General features: G+C 49.1%; 1 protein-coding gene across 1 annotated transcript in view; it reads left to right on the top strand.

Annotated features, from left to right (window-relative positions):
• The window catches only part of LOC119435031 (DNA excision repair protein ERCC-6), a 73060-nt gene that overhangs the window by 14120 nt on the left and 32008 nt on the right, over positions 1-26932 (top strand). Inside the window, exon 3 of the mRNA XM_049659675.1 lies at positions 19605-20098. Within this exon, the coding sequence (XP_049515632.1) occupies positions 19605-20098 (494 nt within the window). The remainder of the gene's footprint in view (positions 1-19604; positions 20099-26932) is intronic.

Genomic DNA, 26932 nt, shown 5'->3' with positions numbered 1-26932 from the left:
CACGCCGCACGACCCCTGATTCCTGCCGCTTTGGCCGCGCGCGGCATGATGCGTTGCCACGCGTTTCTGACGCGCGTTTTTGCTGCGTGTTTTTGCTGCGTGTTTTTGCCGCTAGCATGGCCGTAGCCTAAAGTCCAAGGGCGATAACGCAGTCGCCGCGCGCGCCGTATGCTGTATGTGCGAGTGACAACGTTCGAGGGGAGCCGACGACCGCGTCTAAATCTCGCGCGCCAAGAAAAGCAGGGAGGAAGCGCGCCTTCTTCCGTTGCACTCGAGGCACCGGCGAGGGAGCTAGGGGGGAGGGATAGCGGGGCGGTGTGCGCGGTCGTGCAGGCCGTATCTTGAAAGCAATCTCCGTTGGGGGGCAAAGGCTAGGAAGTGTAGGTGCATCGGCGGCGAGTAGCTTTTTGCGTGCTGTGTGTTTTCGGCACTCAGTTTGCATTGAAGCGATAGACAACAGCACGAAGGTCACTTCGCTCACTGCTGCAGCGGCGCTTCCACACGCCAGCGTTTGACAGTGCGTGTCCGCGCTCATCGAGTCTGATGTGCCACAGCGTGTACCAGCGCGTCGACAACATCAGCTGGAAAAGGAGAGAGTGCCGGCTTGGAGGGCTAGGCCAGCTGGAGCAAGCGGCAGGATGAGATTTGAATGAAGGGAGGGAGAAAGGTCACGCCCGCGGCGGCAAGATCGCCGGGTCGAGGGATGCAGGGCCGTCTCGCACACGCACGCACGCACGCACACGTGCGCTCGCTTCGCATTCCATCGCGGCGGAGATGGTGCTTCCGGTTGCTGCTCGCGCAAAAATGACAAAATTTGGGGCGAAATCTCTTGGTGGTCGGAGGGGGAAATTCGTTATATCGAGGGGGTCTCCCACTGCCACTTCGTTACGTAGAGGTCTCAAATACATGTGCTTCTATGGAGTAACGGCGGGGAATCGAAAAACTTCGTTATATCCATAAATTAGTTATATGGAGGTTCGTTATAAGCAGGTTTAACTGTACAACGACCTGTCTGGCCCTTGTAACATCGGCTATAGAGCAGCACGATCGAGTATACAACTTTGCTGTGGCAGTCAACAAACTAGATTGTGTGGTTTTTCTCGCATGTTTGGTCACTCTTTTTTCTTCATTAACCTTTCTACTTAGGTTCTGCATTTTGTTAGGAGCACATCCCGCCTTAATTACTATCTTTTTTAGATTATGTGACAACTCATGCATATAAGGAATTACTGTGACACTTCTCTTATCGAAATTGTCAGGATGTTTCTGCTTTGTTTCATTTCCTTTCAGTGCCTTGAGTTTGTTCAACAAACCATGCACCACACTCTAAATGCCTTCTGAATAGCCACTTAGCTTTAGCCTGTGCCTGAACACTACATTCAGCTTTGTGTGCGTACGATCTGTTTGGTTCTGCAGCTGGACATGCTCTTGACTAACTTGGAGTGTGCAAATTAGAACGGTAGCAGATTTTCTGTGAACGCAATGCATAGGCCCTGCAAACATGTGCCAGAGCCAGTGGCGCACCGACGGGGGGGGGGGGGGGGGTTTCGGGGTTGTAACCCCCCCCTGAGGCTGACCTAACCCCCCTCTTTTGTTTAACCCCTTTTCTTTCCTTGCGCATTTGAGTACTGCAACTAAGATGTAAAACGCGCAATCGTCTGCACACTCACAAAACGCGCATTTTTTTACAATTTCCCGTGAAGAAATTGAAATTAGCGCTATTTAGATGGTATTGGCAAACTGTCAACCCCCCCCCCCCTGGCGGAGATCCTGGGTACGCTACTGGCCAGAGCGCATGTTCCAGCTTGGAGTGCTCCAGCGTTCCAGCTTTGAATATGTGGGACAGACAGGCAGATGCTTAAATGTGAGATTGCAGGAAGATAACCAGAAATTACAAAAAGGAAGAGAGGGTTTTCTTGCAATACATTGCTCTGAACACGCATGTTCTCCACTTTTTGACAAGACACCTATACTGGCTAGACACCCACATGAGAATACAAGAATTATAACTGAAGCTGAGGCTATTAGAAAAAGCAACTGTATCAGTAAACCTTCCATAGTGTTGATAGATAAAGAATCTGCTTACTTAGATTATTTGCACACGGGGAGGCGCCTTAGGCCTTGTTGGTTTTTTCTTGCGGACGTGTGACAGTCTTGATTACTTGCACAAGTATGTGTGGGTGTGATTACGTGCGCGAGGTTTCTTTCATGTTTCTTTGTAACAACCGCCAGTTGGAAGTCAGCACTTGTTTTTGTGTTTCCTGTCTGTTTTTGTGTATCAGTATGGAATTCCAACTAGCCTGGTCTCACATCTTATCCTTATATCTGCCTTTTGACTACAGTCGAATCACGATAATTCGAACTCGAAGGGGCCCTAAAATTTGTTCGAATTAAAGGAAGGACTTATTATTTAAGTACTCGTACACCATAGCACGACGTACGAACGGTACGAGTCATGAAATATCGTTGCACGCAAGCACGTAGCGAGTGAGGGCCACGAAACTGCCCACGTTTGCCAATGCTCCCTTCCCGATAACGACTGAAAACGAAACTTCGGAGAGCGGGCGGCGTCGGCACGGTGACGGGCGCACGCGGGGACCGTCGAAGGTGAGATGCTAGGTTTTTGGCACCTTTTATAGATTTCAGTATACTCCATTTTTACTGATAGAACTGAGCTAGTGTGGGAGGCGCCCCTTGTGATTTCATTTTTGCTGGTTTACTAAGCTTCTTCTCGTGCCTAATTTAGGGCCAACACAGCTCTCTCGGTGAGAGAGTGATGGAACGCCTGGGTTTCTTTAGTGCGCACTGAGAACGAGCGTTTTCACTTCCACTGATGCTGAGTGACAGCATAACAATGAGATTAGCGGGCAGTATTGATGCAAGCTTTAAGATCATTAGTTCGAATGGTAGAGAAATGGAATGGTGTGACAACAGGGTTAATGAAATATCGAGGCAGCATTGCCTCAGGGTGATGCAGTTAATATGGTCATATAGGGGAATCCTGTGGGGAAAATTAAACTTTGATGCCATGGGGTCTTCCCTTCTGAAGCTCTATCCCTAGACTGAAGCAAAGCAGCTGGTCATTTGCTTGTCTCGCAACATGAGGAAGAACTGCGGCAGTAATGGGTTGTAAAGCAGTGCATGTTTCAAGTGCAGTCGAGTCCTGAGCTCATTGCATGCTGCGCTGCGTGGGGCGGCGCATGTGTACCGAGCTGGCACACGAGTGATGAGTTTTGGAAGTGTGGCCTCATAGGAGCACAGCGCATGTTGCCGTGAAGCCACATTTCTAAGCAACCTTGTCACTGCTGGGACGACGCAAGGCAAAATATGCTTATAACCCGCACCCCTGCTTTTATTGCCTCCTTGCTTATAAATGTATTGTTTTGCCTACCTTAGATTATGCTGCTGTCATTTGGGACCCATTCACTACGACTAACATAAACAAAGTAGAGAGGGTTCAAAATAGGGCTGCTCGATACATATATAATAATTACCGACGTACATCGGTAACACATCTTTTAATTAAAGCTGGTCTGCCGACAATAAATGAGTGAAATCGTTCTGCAAGACTTAAATTTATGTACCAATTAATTAAAGGACATTACAGAACTGAACTCACCCATTTAATTCATTTTTCGTTTGGGTATGCGACCCGACAACGACATCAGCTATCTTTAACTCCTTTTCGCACCCGCAATAACTGTTTTAAATACACATTTCTTCCACAAACGATTACCGATTGGAATAACCTCACTAACAATGAAGTGTTGCAACCTTCACTGACGTTATTCGCAGAACTTATTACTTAGTGTGTTACTGCATTTCATCACTTTACTGCGCTATCGTGTATTATATTTTTACTGTTTGATATCTTGTTCAAATGTTGCATTCCTGATGCTGGCTGCAGAGCTTCAAACTGCTCCCTTATTACTTTTGTTTACTTTTTGCCAGTTTTTGTGAAACTGCTTAATTCTTCTTTCCCACCTTGCTATAACCCCGATACCGGGATTGCAGTATCAATAAATAAATTGCTAAGAGGTTTAATAGCAACGGATGCAGGCGAACGGGTAGCAGTCACAAGCGTTCAGCCAAGGACAGCAACCACGAGCTCATGCCGGTGGCGATGCTGCTGAGGCACAGGTTACTCTTCTTCATTACAATCGCCCTCCGCCGAAAAAGGCGCCATCCTGGCGGCTTAAGGCGAAGACACTACTAGTGGGTCGTAGTACGGCTTAATGCGACAGACGTGGACAAGTTCGCGGCCGCGATTGCGCAGGTCTGTCGGTGGCTTGAGGGGCTCCACGAGGTAATTGACGGATGACGTTTGCTCCAGAACGCGGTAGGGTCCGAGGTATTTCGCGACAAGTTTTGCAGAGTGGCCGGGTGTGGTAGCGGGTACCCGAAGCCAGACCAGAGAGCCAGGGGAAAATGTAGGTGCAGAACGGTCGGCTGGTTGATGGGATTGCTGCTGCCACTGGTCCTCGGTGGAAAAAGAGCGGGCAAGCTGGCGGCATTCCTCAGCATGTCGAGCAGCTTCAGACAGCGGAGTACTTTCGGACGCATCAGGTTTATATGAAAGAATAGTATCGAACGTATTAGATGGTTCTCGGCCATATAGGAGAAAGTACGGGGAAAATCCAGTAGTTGCTTGGGCCGCAGTATTGTACGCATACGTGACGAAAGGGAGCACCTCCACCACTTGCTAAGAGGTTTAATAGCAACGGATGCAGGCGAACGGGTAGCAGTCACAAGCGTTCGGCCAAGGACAGCAACCACGAGCTCATGCCGGTGGCGATGCTGCTGAGGCACAGGTTACTCTTCTTCATTAAATAAATAAAATAAATAAATAAATAAATAAATTTCTTCATCTTCTGGCGTGGGTTATATGTGGCAAAATACGGTACTTGCAGTGGGAGACGGAACAGTGCGACCGCGCTGCCAGAGTTGGCCTGCTGGTGTGAGCACAGTCGGCGATGCGATATGTTTGAATTGCCAGGAATTTTCGCGTATTGAAATACACATAGTTTTTACATGACCACAGCGTCAGTTCGAATTAAGCAGGTTCAGATCGAAGATATTCCACTCTACTAGCATAAATCAAGCTTCAAGTACATTAGAATCTCGATACGTACGATTTCATGGCGCCAACATTCATGATTGAGAACATGAGAAATGACAGTTACATTTCTTTTTTACCAGTTTCTACGTTCCCGGAAAACACAAGCTTTCGGCACCATCGCCAAACTAGCTGCGATTGTATCCATTCGATAGACAGGGGTGGGACCAATTGCACTATTTTGATACAAACGCAGATTACTGCTCCAAACACAGATATTGACTGAAATTGTGCTGCACTGCGCTAGAACGGCTTCGGCATGTGCTCCATTCCATTATTCCAGCAAAATTCAGATTGGCCTGCTCCAAAATGAAATTTACTCTGCTCCAAGTGGCTCCAAAATGCTATCTTGTCTGCTCCAAACTGCTCCAAAATGCAATTTTACTTGCTCCAAAAATTGCTCAGAAATGCCTTTCGGCAGTCCCACCCCTGGTGAGATCCCACGTAAACAAGAGAAGGCCAAGGCATGCGTGATCGAGAGCAGTAGCTGCCCGTGCAGCAGCTTCCCCGTAATATCGCATTTACAAGACTCTAATGCACATCTGAATCAAAGTCTCACCTAAGTTTCACTGGCATAAGAAAAGTGCACCTGAATCTAATATATATATATATTTTTGGTAATGCTTTATTTAGACAATTCATTGTCTGGGATGAAGGGGCCCTTCATCTTCATCGCGCGTGCGGGCGCATCATCAGCGTGGACTGTGCCGAAGGCTGTTCATGCCGGTTTTGGCCGCCGCCCTTTGCCGTGTCGTCTCTTGGGCTCAATAAAGGTCCGCCCTTAATGTGACGTCACAAGTGGTGGAGGTGCCTCTTGGTTCCCCATCCTCTACACCCCTGGCCTACTCCCTGGAGCTTCGTTCGGGTTGCAGCTCATGGGAACACAATCTGCTTTTCCGTGTTTTGTACAGTGCATGTATTCATCGATAGCATCGTCCACTACGTACAATTTTCTGTGCTGTCGCCCTGCTCCCACCAGCTCATTTTAGGATAGGATTTCCTTGCCTGTGCTTCTGCAGCTATATGTTGTGGGCAAGGTGTCATACATATGACCGACACCGACTATTCGCTCGGCGATGAATTGTACCAGCCACTTCGTCTACTCGCTCCAAAAGATACCGAGCTACCGCTACCTCCAGGCTGTCAGCAAATTCTGACCATCACGTCTGAAGTCATCTACCATGGCGATGTGTTAGTGTTAGGTTGTGTGCGTTGGCTCACAAAAGGGATAGCCATTGTTTCAGGCCTAGTTAGATTTGATAGTGGTTCTGCGCTTCTTGCAGCAAGGAACACAACACCTGAGAAAATTCTGCTTCCTAAAGGCACCACTTTGGCTTGCGTTGCTGATTCAGAGCCTCTCTCTGTTGTTCCCCTCAAGGCTGCTCCCTCTGAAATCCCTCCTGCTGGACATTCTGCCTCTACCCCGCTCTTGCTGCTGTAATCAGCTCTGACTTGACCCCTTCCGCAGACGCAACAGCTTCTTGCCTTGTTTGAAGCATGAAGGTTCATTTGACGCCCATTCTTCGACATTGGGACAGACGACCCTCACAGCGCATCGGATTCAGACAGACAGCAGATTCATTGTGCGTCGCCAGCCGTATCGCGTGTCTCTAGCTGAGCGCAAAATTATTGAGCAAAACGTCGCCGACATGCTGCAACGTGAGATAATTCGCCCCTCTGCTAGCCCTTGGTCATATACCATTGTTTTGGTCTGAAAAAAAAATGGCTCCGTGCGTTTCTGTGTAGATTACCGAGCGCTCAACAAGATCACGTGCAAGGATGTGTACCCCATGCCTCGCATTGACGATGCATTCGATGCTGAGGGTGCCGAGTACTCTCCAGTCTTGATCTGCATTCAGGTTACTGGCAAATTCCGATGCACGAAGCCGACAAAGAAAAAACAGCGTTTGCAACCCCAGATGGTCTTTACGAGTTCAGCGTCATGCCCTCCGGCTTCTGCAATGCTCCCGCAACTTTTGAGCGCATGATTGGCACTGCTCTACGAGGCCTGAAAGGGAAGACCTGCTTGTGCTATCTGGATGATATAGTTATTTTCGCGTTGACATTTGCACACGTGTAACGTCTCGACGAGGTTCTCACATGCCTAGCCAACGCTGGTCTTCAGCTCAACACCAAAAAGTGTCATTCCGCAACCAAGATGATCAAGGTCTTAGGTCATATTGTAAGCAAGGATGGTATTCGACTTATTTCGGCGCTGCTTCACTTTCCTCGTCCAGAAAAGACGCAAGTACCTACGCACTTTCCCCCTCTGCATCGCTTCCTATTTTTGCCGATTTATTCGCGATTTCGCCTCTACAGTCGAGCCCGACTATATCGAACCCGTTTATATCAAATTATCCTGTATATAGCACAATTTCTAAACACGGTAAATTTACATTGAGAATATATAGCAAAAGTTGTACATAGTACATCGAACGAAAATAGCAACGACAACCGATATATCAAACTCCATGTGCCTCAAAAGTGCCCCAGCAAGTTGGCTTTCCCTCGCGGTGGCGGGGAAAACTGCCGGCGCCACCCTAGATTAGAAAAAGTGGTTTAGACCCGGCTGTGCACGGGCGAACACCCCCCTACAAAAAATGATCCTGGCCTGCTCGCAGCGCTTACAGCCAATCAGAGGCCGTCGTGCTTTCTCCGAGGCGCGGAGGCGGTACACGTGAGCGCCATATTTTCTTTCTTTATGCTTGTGTGCCTGCTGCTGCCTCTTTTCCTCGAGTCCTCATTCAACGTGGGCCGTGCTGGTGGTGTTGCCTGTTGGCACTCTGTGAACTTTCTTGGCGCGCTGTCGTCATGGCTTGTGCAAAGAGACAGAATTTGCCGTTCGCCGCGAAACTCGAAATCGTAAATCGAGTCGAGCGCGGTGAGGAGTCCGACGTTGCCGCCACGTACAAGATTCCAAGGAGCACCTTGAGTACTATCATGAAGAACAAGGCAGACATCAGGGCCAAGTCGGACAAAAGGCCAGGTGCCCATGGCGCCCGACGTGTGCGCACTGCTGTGTACGAAGGTTGCGGCCTCAGCTGCTCTGACACGTTGGACAACGGGGAGGCGTGTGTGCTGTCTTAGGCAGCGAAGTCGTTGAAACAGAAGAAAATCCAGGACTATTTTCTTCCAAAGTAGGGCACGCAAGTAAGCCACCATATTAATAAAGTACTTATTGATATGTGATTTGTGTCATCAAATCCTATAGCGGGCCTAAATTGAATTATGCCATATATCGAACTAATAAACGTTTTTCCGCGAGTTCGATATACCCAGGTTCGACTGTATAACTGCACCTTTACACCACTTCGTTCTGGTGCTCCCTTCATGTGGTCACCTGAATGTGAATCTGCCTTTGACCCAGCTAAAGGGTGCCCTCACATCTGAACCTGTCTAGTGTCATTTTGATGAGACTACACCCACACTCTTGCACACGGATGCTAGCGGCCATGGAATCGGTGCTGTGCTCCTCCAGCGAGAAAACTCTTCACGTGAGAGAGTCGTTGCATATGCCAGCCGCGTGCTCACACCTGCCAAGAACAACTATACCATCACCGAGCAAGAGTGCCTCGCTGTCGTTTGGTCCATCCAGAAATTTCTCCCTTATCTCCACGGCCGCCATTTTACCATCGTTACGGATCATCACGCCTTATGCTGGCTTTCCACACTCAAGAACTTGTCAGGGCGTCTTGGTCACTGGATTCTTCGTCTGCAAGAATATGACTTTGCAATCATCTACAAGTCTGGTAAGAAGCACCAAGACGCAGACGCTCTTTCTTGCTGCCCGCTTCCTACAGCAGCACTTATCAATGGTTCCGCCACTACCTCCAGTGACGCACTCACTGACATCTCTTCTACGGCGGTTTTGTCCTTAGCCGCTCTTGATCATCTCACTTCGCACGACCATGAATCAAATGAAGTCAAAGTTTATCAAATCAAATCAAACTTTTATTACACAATAATATGAAAAATGCATACAAAGATATGTGGTCCCATATCTAAAAGGATTGGAGACCTGTGGAGCCAGCTCATTATCCTAAAGCGGCTAGTGATGGGTCCAGCACAAAAAAATGTCTTGCAATAATTAGCAGTCTTATACAAACAAAATAGCGAAAGTATCATACATTAGCGGTAAATACTATATAATCATAGAACTGCACTAAATATGAAAAAAAAAAAGAACAAATTAACATACACATGATTTTTTTAAATATAAAAATCTCAAGAACATGCTTGGTAAGATAAGAAGTGGCATTTGCATGTAATGTCAAAATTTCTTGTGAGTTTTATTTCAAGAGCCAAATTGTTCCATAGCTTAACACTAGAGAATTAAATTAATCTTTCGCCGTACACATTCGAACATAAAGGAAGATTAAGATTACCGTCGCGTACATGCCGTGTGTTTAACGACGGAAACATGAAAATGGTACGCGGCAGAGGTGTGTTTGTGTTTATAATTTTATTTACTAAGCAGGAAATCTTGTAGTTCCGTTTGTTAGTAAACGGCAGTATACGCAGCCTCTGAAATAGAGGATTAGAGGGATGATGCACCGAGGAGAAAGTAATCTACGAACACCTCGTTTTTATAATCAGAATAACAGAGTAAGGTATGTTATGTACGTTTGGCCCCACGACTCGCAACAATAGCTAAGGTGGCAGTGAAATAGGCTAAAATATAATGTTCGCATTATTTCTGAGACGAAAAATCATTTTCGTCTTAACAACTCGCCGACTCGTACTGTCGCCGTATTATAGACCACCTTCATGGAGCTTCATGCCCGCCTAACGCCTGGCTTCGTCGACAGTTGATACAGTTTAAGCTGGAAAACTCCATGCTGTACTGCCATATCCATCCTGATGGACGACGCTAGTTGCCCGTGCTACCTTGTTGCCTTCGTGCATGTGTCCTTCAGGCCTTTCATGACGATTTGACTGCTGGCCACCTTGGCATCCAGAAAACTTACGACCGCATAAGAAGTCGCTTCTACTGGCCTGGCTTGTCTACCTGTGTGGCGAGATACGTTGCTTCCTGCGCCATTTGTCAGCGTCAAAAACGTCCAACATCAGCTCCTGCCGGGCAACTACTACCAGCCTCATGTTCTGCGGAACCATTTGAGGTTGTTGGCATCGATCTCTATGGGCCACTTCCCATGAGTCCCGCCGGTAGTCGATGGATAGTGACAGCCGTCGACCACCTGACGCGCTATGCCGAAACAGCTTGTGTAATTTCAACATCGGCTTCCGAAGTCGCTGCTTTCATTCTTTAATCCATAATCCTGCGCCATGGCGCCCCTCGTGTCCTTCTGAGCGACCGCAGAAAGACATTCCTTTCCCAACTGGTAGGCGAAGTGCTCAAAGCCTCTGGCACCACTCACAAGACTACATCAAGTTATCATCCCGAGACCAACGGTCTGACTGAGCGGTTTCATCGTACGCTCTCTGACATGATAGCCGCCTATATTCAACCAGATCACAGAAACTGGGATACAATTTTGCCATTCGTCACCTTCGCGTATAACACCGTCGTTCAACGCACAACCGGTTTCTCGCCATTCTACCTTGTTTTTGGCTGTTCACTCAGTTCCTTTCTCGATGTTTCTTTCTTCTCTGCCCCTGTCAGTCCGCCTCGATCTTTCTGCGAAGAATAATGTTACGGGAAGAAAGAAACGTACTGGTTTACAGATGGGTTTTAATGGCTGCGCAGAGAAGCGAAAACCCAGAATCTTCTTTGTCGTCTCCCAGGGCACCAAACCATGTCCTCTTCTTTCCACCTTACGCACTGTGACATTACCCCGTCAGAAGAAGCACCTTACTGGTGCGACTCACTGGTTCCAGAAAGGAACGGTTTGAGGCGGCTGACGGTGGACGACGTCAGATAGAGGTGAAGGCACGGTAGCATCCAGTGGAGACACTTCATATGTGACAGGCGTCACCTGACGGAGGATGCGATAAGGGCCGTAGTATCGCGAAAGGAGTTTCTCCGAAAGACCGACACGTCGGGATGGAGACCAAACTAGCACAAGAGCACCTGGTTCGTATTCGACATCGCGGTGGCGCTGATCGTAACGGCACTTCTGACGTGTCTGTGAAGCAGAGAGACGAAGACGGGCAATCTGGCGTGCCTGGGTCGCTGTGGTTATGACATCACGAGCGTACTCCGTCGGCGAGTCGAGTGTGGTCGAAAGAAGAGTCTCGAAAGGCAAGGTCGGTTCACGGCCATATAGAAGGTAAAAGGGCGAATAACCAGCTGTGTCGTGGCGCGAGGAATTGTACGCAAACGTGACAAATGGTAAAGCAGTGTCCCAGTCGCGATCATCAGAGGAAACATACATCGCGAGCATGTCAGTTATTCTCCGGTTCAGGCGTTCAGTAAGACCGTTAGTTTGAGGATGGTAGGCTGTAGTAAGCTTGTGTTTAGTAGCACAGGATCGAAGTAAGTCGTCGATGACTTTGGCAAGAAAGTATCGCCCGCGATCGGTGAGAAGTTGACGAGGTGCGCCGTGGTGTAAGATAACGTCGTGAAGCAAGAAGTCAGCGACGTCTGTAGCGCAACTGGGTGGGAAGGGCTCTTGTAATGGCATAAGCGGGTGTATAGTCCGGAGCTGACGGCAATCCCTTATTTCCGTCGTTTGATATAGGGAATGGGTCCGAGAAGATCAACGCCAACCGCGAAAAAAAAGGGTCGGTCGGTAATCCAGAGGCTGCCAGCAGACCAGCGGGATGTACAGCTGGGCGTTTTCGGCGTTGACACGACTCACAGCGGCGACATAGCGACGGACGGAGCGGTTGAGACGGGGCCAGAAAAAATCGTCGCCGAATTCGGTCATAGGTCAGAGACGCCAGGTGTCCAGCAGTGGGAACGTCGTGGCAGTTGCTGGAGTACAGTCTGCTGAAGATGAGACGGAATGACGATTAGCAGCTCGGGCCCGTCTGGGTGCATGTTGCGGCGATACAGGGTGTCGTTTTGTAGTACGAACATGTGAAGGGATGGGTCAGACGGGTCAGAGAGCAGGCGTTCGATAAGCTGCCGTAACGATTCATCGCGTCGCTGTTCAGCCCCTATGTCTTTCAAGGCGGAAGCGAGAGAACGCAGATCGGTGTGGCATCCACTAAATCGTTCGGTGCATCGACGGGGTGACGAGACAGGCAGTCGGCGTCCTGATGTAAATGACCCGACTTGTAGACTACAGTGTATGTGTATTCTTGAAGGCGTAGGGCCCAGCGACCGAGGCGTCCGGTGGGATCCTTGAGGGAAGAAAGCCAACAAGGGCGTGGTGATCGGTTATAACTGTAAATGGTAGACCATATATGTAAGGTCGGAACTTGCCCACAGCCCAAACGAGGGCGAATTCGGTCGTAGGCGATAATAAGCTCAGTAATAGAATAATTGCGCTCAGACGGGGAGAGGAGGCGGCTGGCGTAGGCGATAACGCGGTTGTGCCCACGTTGGCGTTGGGCTAAAATTGCGCCGATGCCGTATCCACTGGCGTCAGTGCGAATTCTGTCGGAGCAGAAGCGTCAAATGGGCGAGAAACAGGTGGTGTGGTGAGTAGCGTGATGAGCGCGAGAAAGAAGTCGCTTGTTCAGAACCCCAGCAGAAAGGAACGTCTTTCTTGAGGAGGTCAGTCAGGGGACGAGCAATATGCGCGAAATTTTGCACAAACCGGTTGAAGTAAGAACAAAGACCGATAAAGCTGCGAACATCTTTGGCAGAGGTCGGTACAGGTTAAATTCTGCACTGCACGAACTTTAGCGGATCGGGGCGAATTTCCTGACGAATCGACGAGATGTCCGAGCATGGTTAGTTGACGGTGACCGAAGTGGCACTTGGACGAGTGAACTGCAGGCCAGCGGCGCGAAAAACGGAAAGCACAGATGAAAGTCGTTCAAGATGGGCCGCAAAAGTTGGAGAGAATACGATGTCGTCATCCAAGTAACACAAGCAGATGGACCATTTCAATCCACGCAAGAGCATGTCCATCATACGTTCAAAGGTCGCCGGGGCACTGCACAAGCCGAAAGGCATTACCCTAAACTGATAGAGGCCGTCAGGTGTAACGAATGCGGTCTTCTCACGGTCCATTTCATCCACGGCAATTTGCCAATATCGGAGCGAAGGTCTATTGACGAAAAATAAGTGGCACCGTGAAGACAGTCCAGAGCATCGTCGATCCGTAGAAGCGGGTATACATCTTTCTTGGTGATCTGGTTTAGATGACGATAGTCCACGCAGAATCGCCAGCTGTTGTCCTTCTTTTGACGAGCACAACAGGGAAGCCCACGGACTGGAAGAGTGTTCAATAATCCCTTTGGCAAGCATTTTGTCAACTTCGCTCTGGATAACTTGTCGCTCAGAGGGCGACACCGGTATGGGCGTCGGCGAACAGGTGCCGCATCGCCGGTATTTATACGATGCTTCACAACCGTAGTTTGACCCAAAGAGCGATCGTTCAGGTCGAAAATGTCGGCGAAGGACTCGAGGAGGTCATGGAGCTCTGCGGCGGATTGGGGGTCGAGGTCCGGCGCAATCATCTTAGCAATGTCGTCGGCCGGGGCAGACGCAGAAGGCGCAGAACGAGCACTGGTCGAAGGTGTCGCAACAGATAGTGCTGAAATATAGCACTCGCGGGACGGTGACAACGTGGCAAGTGACATCCCTCGAGGAAGTACCTGAGGGCACTGGCCGAAATTGAGGATGGGAAGACAGGTCTGATTGGCCGCTACAGAAATGACGGTGTGTGGGAAGGAGACATTGTGGGAAAGCAGGACTGAAGTCGCGGGAGTGAGGACATAGTCTCCGTCTGGAACAGGTGAGAGGCGGAAAACGGTGATGCAGGTGCTGCTTGGCGAAGAAGACGAATAAAATCGCAGAACAAAAACTGAGTTGGGGCTTGAGCAGGAAGGTCAATGGAAAGGGGTAGGTCGAGTTGGACAACACCGGCTGAACAGTCAATCAGAGCAGAATGGGTGGTCAAAAAGTCCGAGGCGAGGATCACATCGTGGGGGCAGCGTTCGAGCACACTAAACAAAACGGACGTGTGGCGTCCGGCGACACTGACACGTGCAGCACACATTCCGAGCACAGCCGGAGTTCCACCGTCGGCGACCTGTAGCAGTCGAGTCGGAGCAGGAGTAAGGACTTTCTTCAGGCGCGTTCGAAGGTCAGCACTCATGATGGAAACTTGCGCTCCAGTGTCGATGAGTGCTGTAACAGGCAAACCATCCACATCCACGTCCAAAAGGTTCCGATCAGTAGGCAGGGTCAACAGAGGAATTTCAGGCCGGGGTGCTAGAGCAGCGTCCACCTCCCGGAGCTGCCCCAGTCAGTTTCCCGTCGGAGAGCAGCGACGGTAAGCAGGGGATGGGGAACGACGCAGTTCAGGTGAACGGGGAGCGGCTACTGTGCGGCGATGATGAGCGGTTAGTCGCAGTGACTCGGACGTTGTCAGGTGCATCTTCGAACTCGGTGGGGGCACAGGCGGGCGAGGATTCAGTGGGGAGCGGCGGTAGGGGGGAAAGTTTGGTCAAGAGAGGGCTGGCCAGGAACTTCGGCAATGGCGAGAGATGTGGCCCACACGTCCACAATAGAAGCAGATGGGTCGATCATCATGTGTGCGCCATTCGGCCGGGTTGCGATAGCTCGGGTAAGGACCGCTCTGGTTCCGGTAAACAGTGGCAGAGGCAGCAGACGAAGCGAAGTCAGGACGGTTGGCGGAGCAGATGGATTGCAGACCCACATTGGAAAGTTCTTGGCGAATGGCCGATTGAATGAGGACACAAGCGGCCGGGAATCGTGTCACTTGTGTGGCAAAAGACGCTGCTTCAATTTCTCGCTGGACTATACGTACGACGTTCTCGGAGGGAGTGGGCTCACGCGGAAGACAAAGGTCTTCACACGTCGATGAAGCAGCGGTGTTGGGTAGACGCGTGAACTGCTGAACTATGCGGCGGCTTTTCGCTTCTTCAAAGCGGCGACATTCGTTTATGATCTCATTGACTGTTGATGTTCTTATACACGAGAAGGTTAAACGCGTCATCCGCTATGCCTTTTAAAACGTGACTGACCTTGTCTGCCTCTGTCATGTTTTACTCACCTTGCGGCAAAGAGCCAAGACGTCCTGGATGTACGCCACGTAAGATTCAGTTGACGTCTGTGCACGGGTCCCAAGGTCCTTCTGAGCAGCACGTTGGCGGCCGATGGACTTGCCGAACAAATCACGAAGCTTCTGTTTGCATTGCTCCCAACTGGTAATCTCTTCTTCATGTGTCTCGAACCAGACTGTGCCGTTTTTTTGAGGTAGTATATTACGTTGGCCAGCATAAGCGTGTTATCCCACCTGTTGCTGGCGCAGACCCGTTCGTAATTTGCCAACCAGTCATCGACGTCAACATTGTCAATCCCAGAAAACATGCCAGGGTCGCGGGGCTGGGTTAGGATGACCGTCGGTGGCGTCGACGGGGCCGCGGTTGAAGACTCCCCTTCGGATGACATGGCAGCCAGGATACGTCCGCTGCGGAGCTCCGTCTTGCGCAAGTGAGTACCCCGCACGTCCACCAATAATGTTACGGGAAGGAAGAAACGTACTGGTTTTACAGATGGGTTTTAATGGCTGCGCAGAGAAGCGAAAACCCAGAATCTTCTTTGTCGTCTCCAGAGCACCAACCATGTCCTCTTCTTTCCACCTTACGCACTGTGACAATATGTTTCCCACCTCGTCCATTGTCGCCAGCGTGCCCGTGTCAACACTGCAGCCAGACAACTGGACCGCAGTAATCATTATGACTCATATCATCGCGTAGAATTCTACCAGCCTGGCGATGAAGTGCTGCTCTGGACACCAGTTCGCACTCCTGGGTTGTGCGAGAAGTTTCAGTTTATTGGCCCCTACACGGACCTGGAAATGACTTCTCCAGTTAATTATCGAGTGACCCTGTTGTTTCCTCAACTGACCGCCGTTGCCACTCTACCGAAGTGGTCCACGTTTCTCGTATGAAGCCCTTCACGCGGTGTTCCCCGTACCTTTAGGCAGCGGCCAGGATGGCCACTTTCGCGCAAGGGAAATTAGTGTGGGCATTTATTGTGCACTTCATCATTTGTACATTATCGTCATCATGCGTGTGTCCTTCATCTTCATCGCACGTGCTTCTTCTTCTTCTTTCTAGGGTTTTACGTGCCAAAACCAGTTCTGATTATGAGGCACGCCGTAGTGGAGGGCTCCGGAATAATTTCAACCACCTGGGGTTCTTTAACGTGCACTACAACACAAGCACACGGGCGTCTTTGCATTTTGCCTCTATCGAAATGCAGCCGCCGCGGCCGGGATTCGATCCCGCGATCGTGCGTGCGGGCACATCATTAGCATGGACTGTGCCGAAGGCTGTTCATGCCGGTTGTGGACGCTGCCTTTCTTCGCCATGTCGTCTCTCGGACTGAATAAAGGTCTGCTCTTACTGTGACGTCACAATATGTATATATATATATATATATTAATATTCATATTAGATTAAAAATATAGACATACCAAATTGTTCGAATATTCGAATCAAATCAACTATTCCTGGCTGTGCGGAGGCAAACACGGTTTGTAGCAATTGTTCCTATAATCTAAAAGTATTGCGGGAATGTTGTGCTGAATTTTGTTTTGATTTCGTGCTGCTAGTAAAATTTCGCCTGTAAAGGACACTTAGCCACTCAATGTATGTACTTTGCGGGAAAGCCAGCCTTCAGTAGCAAGGGGCGCGGCTTTGCAGACAGCGAGGGTGCATCCCCAATTCTGAGCTTATTGCATGACAGCAAGTGTGATGGGTGACGACTGGCGCAGGTCAAATTCCTCCGAGTTTACGGCCTTTGGTGCGGTATATAAGGCACAGGCTAGTGGGAATTACTAATTTTTGCAAGTTAACATGAGCCAAATACAAAATGCTTTAGTATAGAACGGTTTACTAGTCTAGTTTTTTTTAACATTTACAATGTAATTGCAATGTTCCTACATAACGAATTAACCCAACTTGCTAATAAATCCACCATCTGCTTAAATTATTTTACATTTGAAGCTAAATATTACCATTGAATTCATATTAGCAAATTGTGATATTCGCACACCCTAATGTATACTAAACATGTTGCCATGTTTGCAATAAAAAAGATGACACATTTGTTATAGTGTTTAGAGCGCAAATACTCTTTTCCCACGGACACAGGAAGGGACACACACAAGCTTAAGTGTGTCCCTTCCTGTGTCCGGGAAAAGAGTATTAGCGCTATAAACACTATATCAAACATGTCGCACCAACAAGGACAGAAGCCAATCCCTGCCAAAAAAAAAAAAGAAAGAGACGTGCAGATTTAAAATGAGATTTCGTAATGGAAGCGGCACGTCATCGCCACTTGCACCTAGCACAAGGCAGTATTCTTGTGGGATTATGTTTAGAGATACTACTATCACTTTCACAAGGTTTTTTGTGATTCTGCATTGGACTTGGACTTGTCAAAATATGCGGCCGAGCGCATTCCGGGCACTCTTCGCAGATTGGCACAGCAAATTTAGTCGATCGTCAGCAAAATGAAAATTAATCTTGTGGGGAAGGAATAGCAATAATTCGAATTTCTTGAAAACACTTTGGAATAATCTTACATTATATTATGTGTAATTATGTGAATATATTATTATGTAATCACTCCATTATGGTTCCCGTCCCGACAACTGATAACGAAAATGATTCTTTTCGACGTTATCTTCTGATCCAAATAACTATTGCCTCATTTTTCTCATGTCCGTACCATGTGAAATAATGTCATATCATTTATTCTCACCTTGTTACTTTGCTAAAAAACAATAATTTCTTGACACTATTGCAGCATGGTTTCCGCAAGCTCTTTTCGTCGGAAGCTCAGTTGCTGGCTTTTGTGAATTACCCTCTCTCTTGATTCCATGTCAATAACATATTGCATGTTTATTAGTTTTGCCTTTGATCAAGTCAGTCATTCTCTTCTACTTTACAACTTAAAAGCCTTCCATCCTAATACAGTATAGACCACTTATAACGTAACCGTTTATAGTGCAGAACTGGCTACAATGCGGCCTTTTCCGTCTCCCGTTTACCCTCCCACTTCACTCCACGTATACGCATACTGCTTACAGTGCAGCCACATGAGACGAAATACCGGTTATAATGTGGCTTCCGCAGGAAAATCTCGCTGACAAGGGCGCCAGCGAACACGCTTCTCAACAAGGTGCGCCCACCGATGGGAGAGGTGATCAACGAGGGCGATGCGGAGGAGGAGCATGAGAAGCGGAGCAAGTGACCGGAATAAAATGCACACATAGGTTGTCTAGGCAATGGAGAACCCTTTTGCTCGGCTGCTTATCAGCGGTGCTTTTTGCACTGAATGTGGCTTCAGTTTCTGTGCACCCGTCGCGATGCATGTCGTGAAGTGCAGGTATCGTGCGAGCAACACTGTCAATTTGAGCAGTGTTCTGCAAATTTAGTTTAGAGCTACAGTAAAACCTCGTTAATTCGACCCTCATTAATTTGGAAAACAGTTAATTCGGACTCGTCCTCTAGTCCCGGCCCGCGTATGTATTATTCAATGCAATGAAACTCTCATTAATACGGACTTATTTGGCTGCACATCGGGTAATTCGGACTACTTTCGGAGCTCGGTGAGACGCAATGTGCGACGCAAAAGAGCAAGAACAGTGCTAGCGTCCAACCAAAACGAAGCGGCGTAGTCCGCATTGCCACAGGCATCAGTTGAAATCATATGTAAATGACAGCAACGCTGGAACGCTTCAAGCCTATTTGTGTCTTTAAAGCCTGCATTCTTCCGAGTACCGCCGCGCATAACACCGCATTGGCCACGGACTTTCGTAACTGCGTAGTCGTCTTCCACGATCGCGTCGATAGCAGCCGCGGTTTTCTCTGCGACGGTTGCGGCGAACAGTAGTTTAGTTTTTACTCGGTACGCACGTCGGCCGCGTGCCTAAAAACTGCGTAGTCACCCTCGATGATTGGATAGATATCGACCGCGGTTTCGAATGCAATTGGTGCAGTGAATGAGAATTAATTCGTCCAGACTCGGTGCGTGCGTCGGGCGCATGCCTTCAGCACCGCAAAGTCACCTTAATTCAGCACTGCAAAGTCGTTTTAATTATTAGTTTGTCTGTTTCATGCAAAGATTGTGGGTACTTGGACATTAACCTTTCAACATTCATAAATTTAATCGGATGCAAAACTCCCAGTCGCACGCTTTGATTCTCGGATACGCGTGGCTGCTTAGTCTACGTGTTTTGCATACGTGCAGGACTTGAAAATCGTTGTTTTGGTTATAGTGGGGTACCGCTTATAGTGCAGATGTTCGCGACTCTGGCGAATTACGTTATAAGTGGTCTACACTGTACACTGTTTTTAGCTGATTGCTAACTGCTCTCCTGCAACACCTGTGGTGTTTTGTGTGGCATTCACCCGATGCCATTTTTTGCAGGCAAATCTTTAAGCAGTTCCTGACAAACCGTGTGCTGAAGGACCCGAAGCAGCGACGCTTTTTCAAGACCAATGACCTGCACGAGCTTTTCACACTTGCTGATGATGGCAAAAAGAAGCGCACTGAGACGAGTGCCATCTTTGCTGGCACTGGCTCAGACATCCGGCTCAAGCGGAAGAAGAGGACGTTGGACTCTCCGAGGAAGGGAGGATGTGAAAGCACGCTCAACTTGCATGCCAGCAGTAGTGGCAGCGAGCAGCATGCAATGGCTGTTGACACTGTGAAGGACACTGCTGGTGAAAGTGGCATGAAAGTAGACGGTTGTGTGAGCCCATCTGGTGGTTTGCCATGTGCTTCAGACTCACCAGGTAATGACGCTGAGCTCCTGAGTGAAGAGAAAATTAGGCAGATGCGTGAGCTGGCAAGACGGCTGAGCCAGAGAATTGGCCAGGGACCAGCCAAGAAATCAAGTGACAAACAACGCAACAACAGCAGTGAGTTTATTTCATTCATTTCTGTGGGGGGGACAGGCGATTTAGGTGACACACACATACACCACTTGGGTTGATTAAAAAAGAATATCACCTTGAAGGGAAAATAAAACTAATGCAGAGCTGGAATGGCTGACAGCATGAAAGGAAGCAGATAATAGATCCAGCCGGCCCACATTCTTCAGGCTTTGTTATTCTCCCAGTGCTCACAGTTTCAAGGAGCAGTTGAGAAGACAAGCACTTCCCAGTTGCTCCTCTAGTCCGGTTTTCTTGCAACCCACAAGCATCTTTCTCCTTCCAAAACTTGGCAGTCGGCTCCTGCAAGGACTAAGTCTGGATGATATTTTAAGTGTCTATGGATACTTCATGGGCAGCATTGTTGTTTTACATCTTTTGCCTCCATTCCACCTGTGATCCACTAAATTCACAGCATCATTCATTGCATCCGATTCCACTAAATTTGCTGTGCCAATCTTCGAAGAGTGCCCGGAATGCGCTTGGCCGCATATTTTGACAAGTCCAAGTCCAGTGTTTTACAGTGTTTCAAACAATGTTTCTTGCTCAATGCCAGCATGGGGAATGTTTCTTGTTGCTGTTGTTTAAATGCGTTCCTTCATATACAGTTAAACCTGGATAACGAAATTGACAAATTCCCGAAAAACTTCGTTATAAAGAGGATTTCGTTATATGCAGGTTCGGCACGAAAATTCGAAAAATAAACGTTTACCGTATTTACTCTATTCTAACGCGCCCTCAGTTGTAACGCGCACCCGTTTTCCGTTTTTGTCGAAGCACTCATCCTCGGAATGTCACACCAGGTACCGGATGCGTGGACGCGTGTCGTTTCGCACAAGCGCGAGGCATCGGAAACGAAGAGCGAGCGTCACGATGTCGTAGCGTCGATAGTGTTACAGCAGAACCTCGCTGTTACGTTTCTGTGGGGATCTTCCTTAACCCGTAGCGCGTGTAAATCGCAGCTACGCAGGGTTCGGGCGAATAAGGCAACAAGCGAGTCAACTCAACAACGTTTATTGCTGTCAGCAATACACACTTGCAGAGGGAAGTCCGCTCTGTATAACAACTAATAAAATAGGCTTGCCTCGTCGCTGTGGTAGTCACGCAAACGAGGTCACTCACGGCTTCCAGCAGGTAAAATCCGTCCGGGCGTTAGGTCAGCAGTCAGAGAGACCGGGGGTCTCTCCGTCGCGCTCTTTTATATCTTTTTACCTTTCCGCGAGGGAGTGTCCTCCTCGCCCGCCGGATACTTTTCCCTCTTCCCGCGCGCGGCGCTCGCGTCGCGATAGGCGAGCGAGAACTAAAGCCCCTATAGACCTTTTCACAAACCGACGTTTGAGCAGCGCCATTGGCCGACACGGGCGACGTCTAGCGTCGTCGCCATTTTGGACTGTGTGCCTTGCGAGAGTAGCCGGCCGGACTTTGGTGTGTGATCTTCGCGGCGCATTATTTCGATTGTTTTCTTCCGCTTCGCTTGTCTTGTGCCGCTGGACATGTTACATGTTCCACGTGCGCGTGAGCGCTCAGTGTAGTGTGCCATGGCAACAGCAAGCCCAGCCAGTGGATGTGGTGTTTCTTCGTCGGTAGCGGCGGCAGCCGCGTCTGCTTCGTCGAGACCTGGCATGCTAATCAGCGGTATATTTCATTGTTATTGCTGGGCACATGTGACCGTATCGTCGATTGAATCAGATCACCATTACGTTTCGCGATTGAGGGTTGCCTCATTTAGCGAAAGCAGGCGCGTACGTAGCTGTCGGGCAATGTTTAGAACCAGGGGCCGGCGGCCCGACGACGGTGTCAGTGGTTGGTAGATATGCAGTGGTTACTCCATACGCTTCCGACGCAACAGAACAGCTCAATCATGCAAAATTTATTGGATCTGGTGCGGGCAGGTGCTTATAACGAAATGTCAAAGCATAAGCGTGGCGATCGAGCAGCGCGGTACCTGCAGCGAACCGACGCGCGACAGTGATCACAGATGCCAGCGCAACTGATACAGCTCAGGTGCTAGATTTTTATTTTTAGTATTTTGTACTTATTTATTTATACATACTGTCAATACATACATACATGGATACACGTTGGAAGCACGATAAACTCAATGTGGTGGCGAATGCCGTCGATGAAAACACGAGCAGTGCACTGTCCGCCGGGGTGTATGAATGCATTATTAGCACCACGCAAAATAGGTCCAAGATAAGGCTTTTTCACTTTCCGGAACCGTGAACACAGATCACTACGAAGAACAGAAACGGCGGCACCGGTATCGATGAGAGCAGACGCGGGAACACCTTCAACAGTTACATAAGCATGTTGGCCGGGCAAACAGGAGGAATTGTTGAATACCGATAGGAAGCAGTTTCCCCTCCAAAAACTGCAACAGTTAGTTTTCCGAGTGCTGGTCGGCAAGATGGGAAGTGGGACGAAGCGGCGATGGGTAGAGCGCCGGTAAGGCGAAGGAGAACGACGTCTGGCCGAACGGGAACTATGAGGCAGATTGGGAGCAACTGGAGGAGACGGTGAACGCCGCTGAGGGAACGAGTACGAACCGGGATAGTAGGAGTCTGGTCGATGAGTGCGGTCTCTCTCGTGCTCAGCATAGCCTCGTCTTTCATCCTGCTGGCGACGGCGGCAGAAGCGAGATATATGACCGCGTATACCACAGTAAAACAAACCGGACGAGGTGGACGCCACTGGGGTAGGATGGCGCAGCAAGCGCTCTGGTTCCCATCGAGGCCAAATGGTCATAGGTAACGTCAGGAGGCACGGAGGTCACGGTAGGGGTGGGGAGCGAAGCAACATCCGCGTGTAGGTAGGTGAGGGGCGCGCTACCGGAGCAAGATGCGTCGTGGGCGTAGTCATCGCTGTCAACTCCTGCTTTACGACCTCGCGCAAGTCGAAGGTGGGGGTTGGGGCACAGGCAGTAGGTGAACGCCTCAGGTCTAATATTTGAAGCTCCTCGCGGATGATGGTGCGGATGAGAGCACGGAGATCTGAAGAATAGGGAACCTGAGGATCGCTACTGTCATGTTGAAGACGAAGAGACTGCATCTCGTCCAGGCGCTGACACGTGGCAGTGATGTCTTGGACAGAAGCCGGATTTTGCACGATTAAGGCGTTGAACGCGACAGACCCAATGCCTTTTAATATGTGTCGCATGCGTTCGGCTTCCGTCATGCTAGGGTTCGCACGGCGGCACAGAGCCAAGATCCTCTATGTATGAGGTGTACGACTCCTGCGGAAGTTGGAGGCGCGTGCCCAGCTTCTGCTTGGCGACTGCACGGCTAGAGAGGAAGCGAAGACTTGCCGCAGCTTGGCGGTAAACGTGGGCCAATCCGCGATGTCGGATTCATGATTGAAATACCACGTCTGTGCAACACCGGCCAAGTAGAATGCGACGTGCCTCAATTTCTGGGTATCGGTCCACTTATTGCAAGAACTCACGCGGTCGTAGTTGTCGATCCAATCGTCGACGTCATCACCGCGGCGTCCCGCAAAGACAGGGGGATCGCGTTGAGGGCACGTCACAGTCCAAGAGGGAACCGCAGGTGGAGTCGTTTGTGCGGTAGGGTTAGAGGCGCCGGAAGAGCCGGGGTTGGAAGTGTCCATCATAGTAGGGGTAACCGGGCGCAGGCGGCGACCGGAACGTAGCTCCAGGGAGGACGGGAACGAGAGGACGTCGGGGTCTTGACGTACCTCCACCACTTTATAAGACCGAGACCGACCGAGCTGTCAAGCGCTTTTATTCCAAAAAGCAAACGCCCCAGCTCATGCGCGAAGAAGTAGAAGAACAGGGAAGGTGATGATGGCTATATACAAATGAAAAGGACGAAGTACGTTAATAGTGCTTACAATATATTGTTTACCTATTTCTTACGTTTGTTTACCTGAAATGGCTTTTCTTTCGAATGTCTGAATTTGGAACAAGCTCGCTCACAGTGAACCTTAACGCAGATCGTGCGCGAAGTTTGTATTGAAGATATCGCGTACGGCAAGAATTGTTGTGTGCACTATCTCTGAAGCGAAATAAGCCACTAACATTGCAGCGTTAGGGCCATCTCTGCTCTTTCGCTTGTGAATTCCCTTACACCGTCTCACTGTGCTATGTTCATAATAAAGTAATGTCGAGTCTTAACAATTGTCGAATAAATACATATGCATATGACTGTAAACATGCACTACTGACCGTGAGCGAAAAGCGCTTAGTGGTCAGCGAAGCAGTCTCTGCACGCACGTAAGTATTTCACTTGATCGACTGTGCGAATTTATTTTTTCGTTACTGTTATTCTTGCAAGGATGACGCTATTGTCCGCGTACCTATGCGAATACCGTTTTTTTACGTTCTTACTTGCGCGGGCTCATTTAGCGCGTTTCTACGCCAGGCACAGTTAGCGCATTACGGTTCCGGAACACTGGCGCTAGGCCGCACTGATGAGGTTGACACGTTCGTTTTTGCATTCTCTTGCTGCCCAAGCACATAGACAACGCTCAAAGATGGCTGAGCTCGATGCAGCACCACACTGTTGAAGTTATAATAACCTTTATGGGCAGGGCCGCGTAGGGTGCGTGTGAACGCAGGGACAATGTTTGGTGGACACAGGGTCTGCATACATCTTCCATAGGACACGATTTTTCCAGACCGTTGCGAAGTGTATTTACCGACTAGTTCTCTCGCAGAGTGCTCCAATTTGTCTTATACCGGTGTCACACGGCCACTTTTGGTAGCGATCGAGACCGATCTGGATCGGAATGTTCGACCGCGATTGGCTTCCTTCCGCAGATTGAGCAAAGAAGCCAATCGCGACCAAGAAATTCGACCCATGTCGGGCTCGATCACGATCAAAAGTGCGCCGTGTGATCCCCGTATTAGGCACTGGAATGAAGTCGTGTTTGAAAGAATAACAAATGTAGCCTCTGCCACTAAATACGAGAAAATATTGCATCGAAGAGCTGACAATTCTCGCAACCTGTTGGGAAATGTGCCGAAAAGAGTTTACCAAAATGCGTTATTTTACTGATGTGTGGATTGGTTCACATTAGACTGAAATGCCAAGTCCTCAGGTGATGCAGGAAACCGGCGAAGCGTGAACATACCACATCGCGGCAGTGGTCTCGCGGAGTGCTGTGTTGTGGACACACTTAGTCCCCAAAATCGTTATTTTCCGCAGGTTGTTTGTGCACCCATAAACTGCACAGTGCTGGCCTGAAGCCTTTTGATGAGTATATATGCCATTATTTACGAGCGTAAGTCATTCGTGACAAAAATAAACGGAAACATCGAAGGAAAGCTACCACTCCGCAATGCAAGCGCAAGGCAAGCTCACAGTCCAGACCGAACAGGCAACACTGACACATACTCTCCACGCCAGACCGTCGGGAGCGCCCTTGTGAAAACGTCTATATATAGATGTTTTCTATATATAGCGCCCTCGTGAAAACGTCTATATATAGACGTTTTCACGAGGGCGCTTCCGACGGTCTGGCGTGGAGGGTATGTGTCAGTGTTGCCTGTTCGGTCTGGACTGTGAGCTTGCCTTGCGCTTGCATTGCGGAGTGGTAGCTTTCCTTCGATGTTTCCGTTTAGCATTGCGGAGCGGTAGCTTTCCTTCGGTGTTTCCGTTTATTTTTGTCGCGAATGCCTTACGCTCGTAAATAATGGCATATATATCATCAAAAGGCTACAGGCCAGCACTGTGCAGTTTATGCGTGCACAAACTGCAAGCGGAAAATAATGATTTTGGGGACTAAGTGTGTACACAACACAGCACTCCGCGAGACCACTGCCGCGATGTGGTATGTTCACGCTTCGCCGGTTTCCTGCATCACCTGAGGATTTGGCAAACTCTTTTCGGTTCATTTCCCAATAGATTGCGAGAATTGTCAGCTCTTCGATGCAATAATTTTTCGTATGTAGTGACAGATGCTACTTTTGTTATTCTTTCAAACACGACTTAATTCCAGTGCCTAATACGGGTGTCACACGCCGCACTTGTGATCGTGATCGAGCCCGATATGGGCCGAATTTCTTGGTCGCGATTGGCTTCTTTGCTCAATCTGCGGAAGGGAGCCAATCGCGGTCGAACATTCTGAGTCTCGATCGCTATCAAAAGTGGCCGTGTGACACTGGTATAAGACAACTTGGAGCACTCTGTGACAGAACTAGTCGGTAAATACACTTCGCAACGATCTGGAAAAATCGTGTCCTATGGAAGTTGTATGCATACCCCGTTTCCACCAAAACATGGTCCCTGCATTCACACGCACCGTGCGCAGCCCTGACCATAAAGGTAATTAACTTCAACAGTGTGGTGCTGCATCGAACTCACCCATCTTTGAGCGTTTTCCATGTGCGTTGGCAGCAAGAGAATGCAAAAACGAACGTGTAAACCTCATCAGCGCGGCCTAGCGCCAGTTCGGAAACCGTAATGCGCTAACTGTGCGTGGCGTTGTAACACGCTAAATGAGCCCGCGCAAGTAACAACGTAAAAAACGGTATTCGCATGGGTACGCGGACAATAGCATCATGCTTGCAAGAATAACAGTAACGAAAAAAATAAATTATTGCACAGTCGATCAAGTGAAATATTTACGTGCGTGCGGTGCCCGCTTCGCTGACCACTAAGCGCTTTTCACTCACGGTCAGTAGTGGTTTACAGTCATATGCATATGTATTTATTCGACAATTGTTAAGACTCGACATTACTATGAACATAGCACAGTGAGACGGTGTAAGGGAAACAGAGAAAGAGCAGAGATGGCCCTAACGCTGCAATATTATTGGCTTATTTTGCATTAGAGATAGCGCACACGAACCATTCTTGC

Source organism: Dermacentor silvarum, unplaced genomic scaffold (genome assembly GCF_013339745.2).
Source record: "Dermacentor silvarum isolate Dsil-2018 unplaced genomic scaffold, BIME_Dsil_1.4 Seq393, whole genome shotgun sequence".
NCBI lineage: Eukaryota > Metazoa > Arthropoda > Arachnida > Ixodida > Ixodidae > Dermacentor > Dermacentor silvarum.
Note: the sequence above shows the minus strand (reverse complement) of the source record. Positions and strands in the feature narration are given on the sequence as shown.